Genomic DNA, 15,033 nt, shown 5'->3' on the forward strand with positions numbered 1-15,033 from the left:
ACTGCTGGAGCTGCAGCTATCAGTATGTAGTGACAAACTTGGTCCACCCTTACATGTGCTTATATATATAAAGCTAATTTTAATAAGTACGGACTGGGAGAAGAGAAAACCTACTATTTTCTGAGATATTTTTGCAGACTTCCTGTTGGACTTGCTCACTGAAACTTATCATAAGGATTATTTAATTTAGTTATTATACTTACAATATGCTACTGATTATTTTTCTGCCCTTTTTTTTGTAGGATCAATCTTGTACAGAAAATAAACTGTGATAAATTGTACTTGGCATTTTAGTTTCCCACATTCACCTGCCTCTTTAAGGATAAAATAAAGAGTGGAGAATTAGGAGTTTATAGCTTTGTGTTGCAAACAGATAATGTGAAAGCATAAGGACAAAATTTCTGATTAGGGATGCTAGAAGATTTTTGAAATGGTTAGCAGCTGGTGTTTAACAATGGGAGAATGATTATAGTTTCTGGCTGGATTTTTAAACATTACTAATAATTTTGGGTGTTAGTGTTGTGAAGTTGCAACTTACATGCATTGTAAAAGCTTCTGATTTTTTGTGAAGGAAAGAATACAAAAGCAACCAAAATGAAGATTCTTCAAATCACAAGTTGTCTCAAAAGAGGGGGTGCACTTATATAAATAGGATATTTAGACAAAGTAGAAAAAGGAGGAAATTAAAAATTACTAAGCCTGAGACTGTGGAGTTTTCCTACTTTTCAGCTAAGGGCTTACAAAGTCCATGTTAGAAAGGAACTATGACACAACATCTTAAAAATTTCCACAACTTCTCCATTCTTTTTCATGTTTCTTGAACTTGAAAGGTACACAGAACTTAATAACATTTAAAATTATCAGTAAACTTTAAGAAGAAAGAATTCTGTGTCAAAAGATAGTTCTTTAATCCATATTTAATGTAATTATGACTAACATGACATTTAGAATTTGATTGGATTGTTGTGTGCTGGAGCTTAAAGACTGCAAAGCAGATGAGCACTTCCCAACATTCACAGCTACTGCATAAAACAAAATAAAAAAAAAGGTTCAAATAATTTCTGGCAGCAAAATTTGAATATGAATAGACATGCTCTTCTGTTACAGAAAAAATTAAGGGACCACTCCTGCAATAAGTACTTTTGCACTGACTCAAGATTTCTGACTGGAGGATTACATTTCTAGATTATGACATTAAATAGTTTTATTAAATTGCTTTTGAGATATTTGAAAATGCTTTGCAGGAAAATAATTCAAAATGATTGGATAAAAATTCAGTTTCCAAGCTAATGTTTATGGGAATCTAGTGATAATGACTTTGTATCTTAGTCTAATAATTTCTTCTGAGTGTTTTCTTTATAATATTTGTATATTTTTAACTAATAAATTAATAGCTAAAATAATTTGTGTTCTTGTGCACCAGATAATGGTGCCCTAGATTTCAGAAATTATATCTACATTCAGTAACTGATCTTCATATTTATCTTCTGTGGGTTTTTTGAAGAATAAGGATAAATATGCAAATTTTGCTTTTACTTTACAGTTGCCTTATGCTTTGTTGATGATACATGAATATGTAATGCCATTGTACCTTACTACTTAATTGAAGATGATTGATAAGCAGCAGAGGCGCTAAGCTGTGGTCTCTTTGAGGTCGCTATTTGCTTCTTGTTACTTTATATGCTAAATAACATTTGCCTCCTTTCTAAGGTATGTTCCTATCATTTTCCTCTTCTTGAAATGACTATTAAGTAACTAATTCTGCTTTCAGAAACAGTTTCCTCTTTGGTTAGAAACAGAACCAAAGCCTTCTGTACTTGGCAGCCGATAACGTTCAGGGCCACTTAGGGAGCTGTTATTACCTGTCCCTTTCCTCAGCCCCCCACTGCATCGCTCTGCAAGAACTGCTCAGGGGCAAAGCCGGCACTCTTCAGCTCTGTTACATTTTCTACCTTCTGTTTTAATGCTTTGCATCCATCTCCCTGGAGGAGAAACTTTTCGGTTTCTACCTGCCCTGAAAAACTTTCATTTTAAACAGCTTTATTTTAACCGTGTTTTCAAAGTCTGTGAAGCACTTGCTATAGGGGTAGGTGCCGAGATCACTTGTCTTTGCATAAAAGAGATCAAGCTCTTAAGGTGCCCAGCTCCTACCATTATCCAGGCTCTTCATTTGGAGAGAGCCTGTAGAAATACCTGGAAATTAAGGTGTTTCTGAAAAAGCATTTTTCATATCTGAGGCTACCTCTGCTGCCTCTGACAGGAAACCTCTACATCTGAGAAGAATGGAAATAAGGAAAGCCTGTAGGACTGTGAATCCATGAGAAATATCAGCAGAAGCAGTTTCTGTCCATGACCAATAGAACCTAATTAAGGAGCAAAGGGAAAGAAGAGCCTGGCTAAAAGAAGAACAGAAACAAAGCACTAGATGTTGGAAAGCACCTAAGGCAAGGAGATGTAAAGGGGAGGGAGCAAAAAAGGGCTCAGCCCTTACAAAGTGCAGTGGGGAAAGGTGAGGAGGTGTGTGTCAAATGGTAGATAAATGTGAATAGGAGAAAGTGATGTCAGAGGAATAGAAATTGTGCAAGAATGCAATTAAATTAATACAGCTACATGACCTAATCATATTTTGCAGCTGAAAATGTGTATTTTTGTAACATCGCTTTTCTGTGGTGAACAATTGTTAGTTTTTTGCTATGGTGACCTTGTGTGCTTGCCAAAGGCGGGACAAATGGGGCCTACATGACTTCCACCTACATAACATACCATACCACAACATACCTCAAAACATTAATATTAAGGTTAGGTTTTGTGTGATCGTAAAAAGCTTATTTTATGGCTTTCTGAGATAAGCAGTATACTATTAAAGCCTCACTATGAACTTGTGGTATTAAGCTATGAACAGTCAACCTAAGAGTAGGACTCAGCAGTACCTGCAACTTGCACCATATTTCTCTGACCTTCCCTGTATGCAAACTTTCTATGCTTGCTTGATACCCAGGGAAAACACTGCAGGAGTTTTTTGTCTTCTTCGCAGAAGAATTAGGTTATAAAGATGTACTTAGTAAGTCTCTAATTTCTGTTGTTTATGCAAGACCTAGAAAAGATTTCCCTCTACCCTCCTCTGGAAACTCAAGGCATTGATGGTCTGAATTTTATTTGTAAAACTAAGTGTACGGAGTGGATGTCAGATCAAGTTGAACAGAACCTGATGTTGGTTGGCTTTTTTCCTGACAGATATCCAGGCAGCCCAAACTAGTTTTAATCTGTCCTTCCACCTATTCCCTGACCCTGTGCTGTGAAATTACCACTCTCAGCATTGGGAAAAACTTTCAGCTGAAACTGGGGAAGGTGGTGTGGGGACTCTGTAGCTTTCAAATAGCAGCAGCAGAACTCCAGATGTGGTGTGTATAGTTGCTGTGGTCACTAGAGAAAGCAGATGTGGTATCTGTCCTTTCCTGTCTGCTGCTTCTGCATTGCAGGGATGGAAATGAGCATCCAAGTGAGACAATAGTTGCTTTTTCTCAGTAGCAATGCTGACAAAAATGGATGTCAAAGGACAAGCTCGGTGAGTTGAACCTGGCAAGCTCTGGCAGTGTTTTGCCCTGACAGGGAGTCAGGAATCTCCCACAGGAAGACACAAGTTCTGTTCTCTAAATGTTATTCAAAAATCCCCAGCAGAGTATTGGTGAATAACATGGGTCTGGTTTTCTCCAAGGCATTCCTATTCCAGCCATGCAATTCAAAATGCATTTTGAAGTAGCAAGAAAGAGGAGAAATACATGAAAGCTGTTTAGAATCAATGTCTGACCATTTTGCTATGTTTGAGGTTTCTTTTAGTAAATTTCTATAAACAAATCCAATAAGAAAGTCTACCTTTTTTCAGTTCTGAAGTTCAAGTAAGACTTCACTATTTTTTGTATCTTTTTCAATCTGTCACTGGGAATTCAAAACAGAATTTAAAAAAAAACATCAAACAAGCAACCTACTCTTATAGGGAACTGAAAAGCAGGAGTACAGTGTAGCAAGTTCAGACATTAAAAAGCAAGAGAGAATATAATATGCTCTGTGCAATGCAGCTGTGGCTAAATGCTGATTTGCACTTTAGGACTAGATTAGCATCACTCAGATGTGATCTGCATATTGAGTAACTATCACAAGTATGGTACTATTGATGAAAAACGAAACTGCATGGTACAATTCTGATCTAATATACCACTCTTCTGTGTTTTTAGATTATACAGAAGTGTAAAGAAAGAGCTATTACTTCTAAATTTTTATAAAATGCATGTAATTTAGTTTCCTATAAAAGTTCAGTTTGATACTCAATATGTTTATAAAACAGAATATAATATTACCATAAAAGTGATTGTCTTTTAGCCACTCAAAGACAAGAAATATTCAAAGAAATGACCATATAAATGTTGATTATTTCTATTCTGAAAGCAGTCAAATCAATTTAAGGTGTTGTGGTTGACTTATCACAGATTTTGTGGCTATAATGTCTGCATGACTTGACTTCGAACACTCTAAACTTCAAAAAGACCTTAGTGTTGATAAGTTCATCTGATTCACTTTCAAATACAACGTCGTTTGTACTTTACACAAAGGACATATGCAGGATGGCCCCTTAAGAAGTTTTTCATTAGTTCAGTGGTAGGCTTTAAGAATAATTATTTCTGCAGCATTTCCCCAACATTTGACAACATTCCTCTTTGGAAAGATTAAAAAGATGAGTGTCCTTGCTGAAACCACACAGGAAGCAGAGGCATATCTACGGGGTGTTTATATCCCATGGTTAAAGTGCAGCGCACAGGCTGCTTGTGTTTCTTTCCAGGAAAGGTTCCTTCCAGTGCTGTGCACCAGTGGGCCAGCATGCCACCTGCATGCCACCTGCCCCAAAGGGCACTTCCTCTGGATTTTGACATATCTCACTGGTACGAAATACCTGTGCTGCATATGCTTCATGTGTTATTTCCATAGTGGAGGTTTGGGGCAGGCTGGAGGAGTTTTACATTGAGAAGAGTTTGTCTGAGAATTGTGAAGAGCTGCTGGTAGGCATCAGGATGTCTCCCCTTGGGATGTCCTGCCAGCCTTTAGAGGCACTCTGGTGTGCCTTCTGCAGCAACACCCACTATGGAAGACAGTTTTTCAGCCTGTGGAAAGGTAAAACAGTAACTTGTGCCTCTCTGAATGTGTGGTGGGGGAAAATTCACTGTGCTTTTATGGCAGATACCACAGAGTTGCTTTCTTCTTTATCAGGCTAGAAGGAATTTTCTGTCTGCTGATTCCTAACAGATCTCATAGCAAAACAGATCTGTATCTTAATATGAATCTAAAGTCGGGTAGACATATAGAAACACTACACATGTATCAAGAGATCTACGTGTGTTCATGGTGTCTCTATGCACATGCAGATAGTGTATTTGCTTTTTAAAAATTATTAATGTGTGAAGGTAAACTTGCCACTCCTATTTTGTAGATGGCGTCAGGCTCGCTCAAGTGTTTTGTTTTATGGGTTTTTGTTTGTTTGGGGTTTATTTTGTTCACTGCTGTCTAGCAATAGATAGCCAACTTTTCTCTAGGGACTCTGAGCTCAATGTCTGAAGGTGATATTGAGCTTCTGTTTAGACTTTGCAGACAGCAGTAGAAGGAAATCTTATAACTGAATGATAAACTGAAGTGCCAAACCTCGGGTACTTGCAAAAGGCAATAAATCAACAAAATAACAGCATGAGGATTTTTTGAATTTTGGAATTCTGGACACCTCTACACAAACAAGTAAATCCAGTTAAGGAGTCACACTGTAAGTGACGTAGACAGAGACTCAGATTTTCTGAGTGGAAATGTGTACCTTAGCCATCTGGTTACTCCATCATATATTAAGGTGGATCTACTAAGCGTGTGATTTCTAAACCGCAACTTGTAACAGAGAAGGAACATTTAATTCCTAGCATAATATAGATTTCTTGTGTATTTGGCTAGGAACTTGGAATAAAAACCTTGGCTGTTGATTTCATTAGTTACAAGTTAGCATACATATTAGCTTGTACATAGAACAGTATCTTAGTTACTCAAATAATGCTATTAATGATAGCAAAATATAGATTCTTGAATAATTTTTTTTTTAGTATTGTCATAAATAATTCTGTTTCAAGCATAATGATTTATCATGTTGAAAATGCTACTGAACAATTCAGTGAAATTTGTAGTGAGGTTTCTGACAGTGTGTGAGACCTGTCTCATTTTCTCTATAATGACATAAAAAATGGATGTTGCTCATGTATCACATGTATAATGTCATGTTTTCTGCAGTGCAAAATAATCTTTAAAGACGTGTTGAAGAGCCTACATGGTTTGGAGAACATACTAGCAAATGCTTTCACTTTTAATCATACTGCTTTTGGTGTTGCAGACTGTCACCAAAGATCATCCATTGTTCTCCTTGCTTTTTTCACTTGTGTTTTGAATAGGTTACCAGTAACATCTGAAATTACTTCTCAGATCCTTGTCCACTGCTGCTGTACAGCTTTATTTGCAGCAGGCACAAGAAGACAACACAGCCACCCTTAGGTGCCTCTCATCCAGCAATGGAGACTGCAGCACCTTTAGTGATTCAGTTTAGAATGGATGAATGGGACAGGAATCAGTCTGTATTTTACAGCTTTGTTAGCCCTACTGTGCTTGTATGAATTGTTAGTAAAATCCAATTTTACTGTGGCCATGCATGTACCTGTTGTCTAATGAATCACTTTGCAGGACTGAAGCCCTTGTTAGCATAAACAGGAGGTAAAACTCCTCATGCACCCAGCAAACAACTTTGTTGAGCAATGAATTGCCAAGCAAACATAGTATCCCTGCATTGCATAAATACACCATAATAACAATTTTACCTTTAAAATAGGTCTTAAGGAACTTATGCTTCAATAGCTGGAATTAGTGGTAGTGGAATTGCTGCAGTTCAAGGAGTTATTCTATTCATGTCTTCTAATGAATTGCAATCAATTAAACACACTGTTATGCAAAAAATTCTACATAGGTCAAGAAAGAAAGTTACCAGATTTTTTCAGGCTTTTTTTCCGATATCTCTAAACTTTTATTGTAAAATTTATGTAGAATTCTGTACTGGTAAAAATGTTCTTAATAATGCAAGTTTTGTGAAAAAACTTTTACATAAACAGTGGCTTTAAAACAGGTATATTGTTAAAAAAGCTGCCAACCTCCTCCAAGTTGCGTTTCATGAAATGTTCCCTGACACACCTGTGTGCTAGTGGCTGATACGACATATCTGCCCTTTCTCTGGAGCAGGGTAAGGGCTGGCAGGGATTTCTTTCATGTAGGGGGATTCCTTGAGTCAGAGGTGTAAACCAGTCCACTAAAAAGCAAAACCAGAGCAACTGATGAAGTGTGCATACAGAAGGAAAATTTCAGACTATTTCCTGGCACTGTAAGGAATACAATCCTCATGTTGAGATGTGGTTTAATGATAGCTCTTACAGAATATTTGCTTACCAAGAAATGAGATCCATTCATGTGCAGTTTTTCTACAACCACAGCAGATTCAGGCATTCCAAACTGAGATGAGAATAAGATAGAATTATTACAATAGTATGAAACTTACCATTTGTAAACAAACTAATTAATATTTCCATACTCAAATACTCAGTGTTGTGGAAATAGTTATACTAGTTGACAAGGATAATTAGAAGAAGAATATTGGACAGAATAACTGTAATGCTTTGGCAATGACTTTCACATGAGAGATAAGACAGGGTACTACCTCTTTCTTAGGAAGACAGATTACAGGAGATAAGGTGCATGAAGAAAAAAACCTTGTCCAGCATCCAGTGTTTTTGGATGCCTAACTACAACTGTTTAGATCTATGAGATATACAGGTATATTTGTATATTCAGTATTTTGGCATTTTACCTTCTGAGAGGAGCTGCCACTGTGGTTGCAGCTCTTACCTCTCACCGCCGCAGGTCAAGCCCTTGGGCAATATCATGTTTTTTCTGAGTGACTTGCATGTCTTCAGGTAAAAATATTGAGCTGGGGCAGTGACAGAATCTGGTATTTCAAGGCAGAATTAAATCAACATTACTACATTACTATGTATTCATTCTCTCTTTTTCACCAAGCCCTGGCCTTGTGCACCTTACAATTTCTGTAACGACCAAGAGTAGTGCATAAACCTACTGGTTTTTCTACACTACCAGAGGCAGGTGTTTGTGAATGGAAAAGGTAATATGTGAAGAAGCAATTACAGGCTATTGTGGTGTGTATGTCAAAGGTGAGAAATTCAGGTTATAGAGGTAATCCAAGTTCTGGCACATTTCAGTGCTTGTTTCTGTAACCTTAACAGTGTTATTTTAGGCTTCTTGCATATGTACAGCCCGTCTCAGGGTGGGGAGATCCAGCCCAGCCTCCAGTGTGTTGTCTGACTACAGACATGATGGTAGCACGTGGCTGAGGCTCTCTGGAGTGCTGGCAGTGGTAGCTGACAGCTCTGTACACGATAGCTGCAAGCAAATGCCTGCTGCTTCCAGTGTAGAATGGCCAAGCATTTAATGTGGGTTATCCTACAGTAATTGGATTATTTAGCTGCTTTAATCAGCGATGAGAGTGTGAGCATAGACATTAACAGCTTTTTATGAAGTTGGAAGATTCTCTCTTAACAAGTATGAAGCCAGTAGTTATGACGTGCCTGGAATTTCCCTGAAAGCCTCTGGGTTGTTGAACAATTGTTATAAACTTTCTGTCTTGTATTCTACTGTAGAATTGCAGAACTTTAAACCCATTATAACTTCTATAAATTAGTCTGATTTCCTTTCAGCTGAAAGGCTTTGAGTTAATTAATCCTCTGAGTAGCTGTTCCTGGTAATAAGTTCACTGGTTAGCTGATAAGTTATCATTATGGTATGAATTAATTCCATAGAACAGGTTAGTTTTCTCAATGTGGGGACAATGTTCCACCTGTGATACATCTCCATTAGGAATCTGTTTGTAGTTTTGTTGTGTTGGTTTTTTTCTTTAATTGTACAGGAATGAGCACACAGGCAAAATGGAAAAATAATAATACAAAATGAACATCTCAAACTTTGCATGGCTTCAATAGAAAAGGATGAGAAACCCTAATAACAATAAATTCTCACTCTTAGTGTAAAGAAGGTACTGCAAAAGATTGGTGCTTCTGCAGTTAGAATTAGGATAAACACAAGATAAAAAAATCTTACATAAAAAATTATAGAGAGAAACTTGCCTAAAAACAAAAAGAACGTAAAGTGAGACTATATTTGCAACTGTAGTAAATGGACTTTGTCAGTTTAAGGTAGAAGTCTAAAACTTTTCATAGTATTCAGTAAGTTATAAGGAAAAATATGATATAAAAAAAGGCTATATCATGGAGGATATATTTTATATATCTGTGAGGAGATTATTAAAGTAGTGAAAGATGTCTGAAAATGAGCTTGGAATGCTTTGTGCAATTCAGGTTATTTTACATATACCAGAAAGGACACTGTAGAACTAAGTAATGTACAAGCCAATAAAGGAATGATTCAAAAACTGAAAAAAGCTCAAGTACCTTAAACTTAAGCAACATCTAGCAACTACTGTGGGTATATATGCATTGAGAAGAAAAGATTAACAGTAAATTCTTATTGAAAGACTGTAAATTTCAAAGTGATATTCGAATATAAAACCTAGACCTATTTTCTGTGAAATGGTTATTTTTCCCATCAGGAAATAAATTTAGGCATGAAACACCTTTTCTCTTGTAAGAAATATCCCTGTGAGCAAACATTTTTTTGTATGATTTGTCATGTAGGAGATCTTAGCTAGCAGCTTCTACCATGAATTAGATTTCTATAGAAAACAGGAAAGTCAAAAAAACCTCAAGTAATATTAATAAGTTCGTGGGGGTGGCAATTGGTGACTAATCTATTTTCAGTACTAGTGAATATTTGTGCTAGATTTAGGTTAATATATCTGGTTTTCAAAGGTAATCCAGTAAGAGTTTCTGCTAGCTGAATGTAGACTGAGCTGTCTAAAGTGTTACATATACATTTAGTACCTGTCTTAGGAGATCTGCAACTTGAAAAGTTGTCCAGTTCTGAAATTCGTCTTGAGATGGTAGTTTTGTGGCCATGCTTCTATCCAGGGAGAAAGACTTAATCTATATGAGTAACACTGAACTGTTACTTTATTGGTTTTTACTGAACTGATGTAGAAATCCTAGGAGGAAGTCCTTTTTGCAACTTTTTTCCTGTTTGCTCACTTAAAGTGAACGCCCACAAAGAGTGATTTAGGAAATACCAATGTTCTTGTGTGAGTAACTCCAGTATAAGGAAACTGTAAGTTATTATATCAACATATGCACATGTCTGTCATTACTGAAATCAGTTAAGTTTTGCTGAAATCAGTATATAAAACATTTGAGTCGTCAGCATCTTAGAGGTTTAAATATGAAAACTATTTTTCATATCTATTGCAAAAAGAATTAGTGATAGCTGTCAGTTGCCTACCTTGAACTCCTTGACTCAGCTGCTTGGTTCTGCCTTCAGATTGCATTTGACTTGCTTGTGGGTTTTGACATATTGTACTGTGGTGCTTAGATAGAAAAAAATAGCTCAATAGCAGAACTTTCACTTCCAGATTGTCATATCATATAATCTTATCTTTTGTCAAGTTTGGACATCGTACATTTGGACTTAGATAAATCACTAAGTTATTCTAAGATGATGTATGATCTAAAGATTTCGGGGTTTTCTTGGGTTTTTTTTTGGTTTTTTCCCCCCTTGTCATTATTCTAAAGAACAAATTGTCAGTCAATTCATTCCAGTGCTACATTATCTTTTCAAAAGATGGGGCTGATATAAGATGCGTTTACTGAGTCAAGCCATAAACTCACCCAGCCCAGCATCTTCTTTTCTGACTGTGGTCAGAAGTGAGCTGCCTAGGAAACGTTATAGAAAGAGGGCAAGCATATAAAACTTCCACAATCTTATCTCAGTCTCCAGCTATTTTGAATTTGAGGACTTACTGATCTGGGTGTAGTTTCTTCTTATGCTGCATGCCTATATGTTACACCCACGATTCCCAAATTTGGAGCCATGACTGCTGTTCAAGGAGGTAAATGAACTGGGCAGGCACAGCCAGGAATTTCTCCTGGTTTGCAGAAGGAGTAAGACAGATATTTTTAGTGGAGGTTGAGGCTCCGGTGGAGTCAGGGAGCAGTGCCATCAAGGCTCAGGATGGGAACTTCTAGTCCTTTCCCACCCCTGTCCAGACATCTCCTCTGAGCTGCATTCCTGCCCCACTCAGTCCTTCTCTTCCTTTTCACCTCTCATACAAACAGAGAATACACTTCCAGTTGGAGAAAACAGGATATGAATTTTTTAAATTGGAGAAGGGCTCAGGGTTCATATTCTAATGTAAGGGGGGAAATGTTTGAGAGCCATTGCTCTATAAAATGGGCAATAAAATTGCCAAGATGCAGCTGCAGCTGTTGAAACAAACCCAGATTATTTTGCTCAGCAATTCTGAGTCACCACAACAGGACAAATATGAAAGCTTCCATAAAAGGCCAGAGACCAAGGAATGTTATATTCTGCTTTCCAATTACTCTTCCTGTTTTATTTCCCAGTGCAAAATGGATTTGGGGCACATGTTCAATGATTAAAATGGATTTCAGATAAGCTGAAATGTCTCATCTGTTCTCCTTCAGATTTCTCTGAATGTATTTTTACTGTTAGAGTGACTGACAGATCAGTAGTTGACAGTGAATACTCTTTTGCTATCTTGTGATTTTGCAGAACAGTGAATCTGGCAAAACTCAATTCCTGGAGTTTCAGAAATGAGATAGAAGCCCTTGCAGCTTAAATTTGACCTCCTCAGAATAATCTCCAGGTGCCTGGCTGGTATATTATAAAAAAATTATGTTGAATTTCATAGTGTTTTGTAGTGTTTAATATTTCATAGTGTTGGCTGTGAGTTTTTCCAAGGGTACACCGTCTCCCTGGATGACAGTAGGCATCAATGCTGTCTTCCACTGTGTGCAGGACCAGAAGAGAGGTGCATGTATTCCTTAAGAAATTTTGCTTGTCTAGTTTGCATGCAGGAGTGATTTTGTCAGTTGTTGTGTGTGGAGGTGGGAAGCAGCCGGATGGGAGATGTGTGAGTTTACAGGTTTAATGGCTGCTTATGGGAAACAACAAAATAACAGATGCCATCAGGTGTGAAACATGAATAACGTGAAGCGCAGCAATGCTGTTATTTATGCAGTACGGGCTGTTTGGTTACCGAGTAGGTGTAAGCCAGTTCTAGTTCAGAATGTCTCAAAGGCAAATAAAAAATAGTGCTTTAAGAATTTTGCAATTCAGTGCATGCTGCCAGCCGTACCTTCCCCTCTTCTTACATTGCCTATGAGCCCATGAGGGTTTCCAGAAATCCTGACACGTGAGGAGCTGCTCCTGGCTGCCTGCTGCCCTCCACTGTCCTGTTCCTACACTGCCTGGTAGTCTGCAGTGTGGGCTGAGGCTCTACCCTGCCAGCTCACCCACACTGCCGTGCCCAGGCCTCCTTCTTGCACCTGGTTTCTCTCTGACTGCTCTCCCCCAACACTATCTTCTGGTTAATTCTTCTGTCGTTGCCTATGTTGACATTAATTCTATTTGTATTCTAGATTCTTGGGAGAGTATTCTCAAGAAACCAGTGCTTATGCAGTTCACCTCTCTCCACTGAGACAGAGATCTATTTGGGAAGGTTATATTCATTTTTGTGTTTCCAAAGGGGCTGTAGCATAGGTGGTTGAGCCAAAGGGACTGCAGCTTGCAAGAAATATTTTTCCATTTGTGTTTTAATCCAATTAAAGATGATGACAACAGTAAAAAGAGAACAACAGCAACAGCAACAAAACAGGGACATGGGGATGCTCATGTGGGATCCTGCAACTTGTCTCTTGATGATGATATTGTCTTTGGCTTGATCAATACTGTAGTTTTCTTTCTTCAAGTGTGTGCAACAGAAATGGAGAATATTATCATGCACTTCCACTTGCTTTCAACTACTCTAAAGGGGATTATTTCAAGAATTGCTGGCTGGAGAACCCCATCTTAGGTTACCAATTCTACTTAGTACCCAAATACTTCTAGTTACTCTATGTAGTGTATCCCTTTTCATGGCAATTCAAAGAAATACATGCACTTGAACACAAGTTGGCTGTGAGGACTGCAGAGGGGGAATCCTTGAACAGAATACTGAGGCTTCCAGAGTCCCCCAGATAGAGCGGCTACAGACACTGTTTCTTTCCAAACATACAGGTGCTTATATAAAGCTTTGAAGCAAATTGTAGATACTTGAGTGTGAAACAGCACTAGCCCTGGGCAGGTCAACTTCACTTACTACCAAATATTCCCTGGAGCCTCTTGATCTGGCATGGACACTGGCAGACTTAAAAATGTGTTTGGGTACAAGTGCAGGGTGTAATCTGTTGTTTCAAACTTGTATCTTACTGGAGATACTAACACTTTTAATCTGTACTCCTTGAAATTTCTCTCCTCCAAAGAAGGTAGCAGTTTGATCTTCTATATTAAGATTTTTTTTTTCCCCTAATCAAAAAAGACATCTAATACTTCAGAACTACCAAATTTCATAGGTCTCTTCATGTGTGCATTTTATACATCAGGTAATTTGACCTCTAAACAGAACTTAATTCTCATATATAACCTGTATGTAAAGCAGAGTTAACACACCATTACAGTGTATATTTCAATAAGTTTGTTTCCTAGAGTCTGAAATGTGCAAACCAGGTAACAGGCAAATTTTTACAGGCTTTTTGTGAAGTGGGTTCTCAATTTGTGATTTCATAGAGATAGTTAAAGAGCAGTATAAAAACGGGTTCCTGGATCATACCACTGGCATTTCTTACTAAATATAAGTAATTTTTAATTTTGATACATAAATTTTCATGGCCATAAGAACTAAATGTGTTAAACTTAGTTCCAAACTTTCAAAGTCGAGTTCTGCTTTGCAAAAACCCATATTTGCTGCAAACAATTTGTTTTACTGTATGTAACACTAGAATACTGCTCTCAGGAAAATATACTTGAGCAAAATAGCTCAATGAAATCTTACTCTATATAAAATATGAACTATTGTTCATATTTTATTGTTCATAAAAAACAAAACTGTTTGTTTTTTCCTGTTTTATACAAAAATAACGAAAGTAACATGACTTACCACATACTCATTTTTCTTCTCCCAGGCACACATTGGAGTTGATTCCAAGCAAGTTAAAGAAGCAGTTTCTCATGTCTGCTCTTCCTCCTTAAACTGTCCCATATGTATTTTGTTGTTGTTAGTGTGATTGACAGGCTTGGCATTCATGGTGGGTGGGAGAAAAACGTTCTTAAAGTAAAAAAGCTGAAATATTCTGAGTCTGAGTAAGTCTACAAAGAATGTTGGAAAACGAAGTTTTGCTTACAGCTGTCTAGAAGTTTGATAAGAATTTTGCTAATTGGTTTTGTCTTTGTTTGTTTCACTTACCAGGAGATAAAAATAGCAACATAATCAACAGAAATCATAGTGTGTGAAAGGAACCTTGGGAGATCTTGGCAGGACTTCAGCAGAGAGGCAGGATCAAATACAACTAGTGGAAATTGGGTCAGTCTTGTAAATCAGTTTGCTAACCCATTTTTCTAACTTAGTTCTTGCGGAAGCATCAGGTTCATCACCTCCTTGAGTGGAGCAGCAGGAGAAAGAACTGTAATAAGTTCTGTGCTATACTGCTGGAGGGAGCGAGAGAAAATGCCTCTTTGTAAGGATACTTATGGTCTAAGCACCAGATGGGCTCAACCACCACATCCTCTTGTTTCTGAAGAAGCAAATCCTGTTTCATTAGCGTTTGTTCATAAGTAGTGCTTTGGTAAACTTTCGTTTAGTCTTTTCACTCTTCAGTTTGGTTCAGTCTTAACTGAAAAATGAGGTGTTCAAGTTGGTCCCAGTATACTGTTCTTTATCCCTTGGAAACTGCTTCT

General features: G+C 37.6%; 1 protein-coding gene across 1 annotated transcript in view; it reads right to left on the bottom strand.

Annotated features, from left to right (window-relative positions):
* Positions 1-14,399, bottom strand: part of BLNK (B cell linker) — a 102,700-nt gene extending 88,301 nt beyond the window's left edge. The window contains exons 1-4 of the mRNA XM_039379189.1: positions 14,237-14,399; positions 10,522-10,598; positions 10,071-10,149; positions 7,510-7,572 (exon numbers count right to left, since the gene is read on the bottom strand). Coding sequence (XP_039235123.1) covers positions 7,510-7,572; positions 10,071-10,145 — 138 coding nt within the window. The 5' untranslated portion in view covers positions 10,146-10,149; positions 10,522-10,598; positions 14,237-14,399. The remainder of the gene's footprint in view (positions 1-7,509; positions 7,573-10,070; positions 10,150-10,521; positions 10,599-14,236) is intronic.
* Between the last annotated feature and the right edge of the window lie 634 nt (positions 14,400-15,033).

The sequence above is a fragment of the Pipra filicauda genome, unplaced genomic scaffold, assembly GCF_003945595.2.
Source record: "Pipra filicauda isolate LSUMZ 115617 unplaced genomic scaffold, ASM394559v2 scaffold15_size4787011_pilon, whole genome shotgun sequence".
In the NCBI taxonomy this organism is placed as follows: Eukaryota; Metazoa; Chordata; class Aves; order Passeriformes; family Pipridae; genus Pipra; species Pipra filicauda.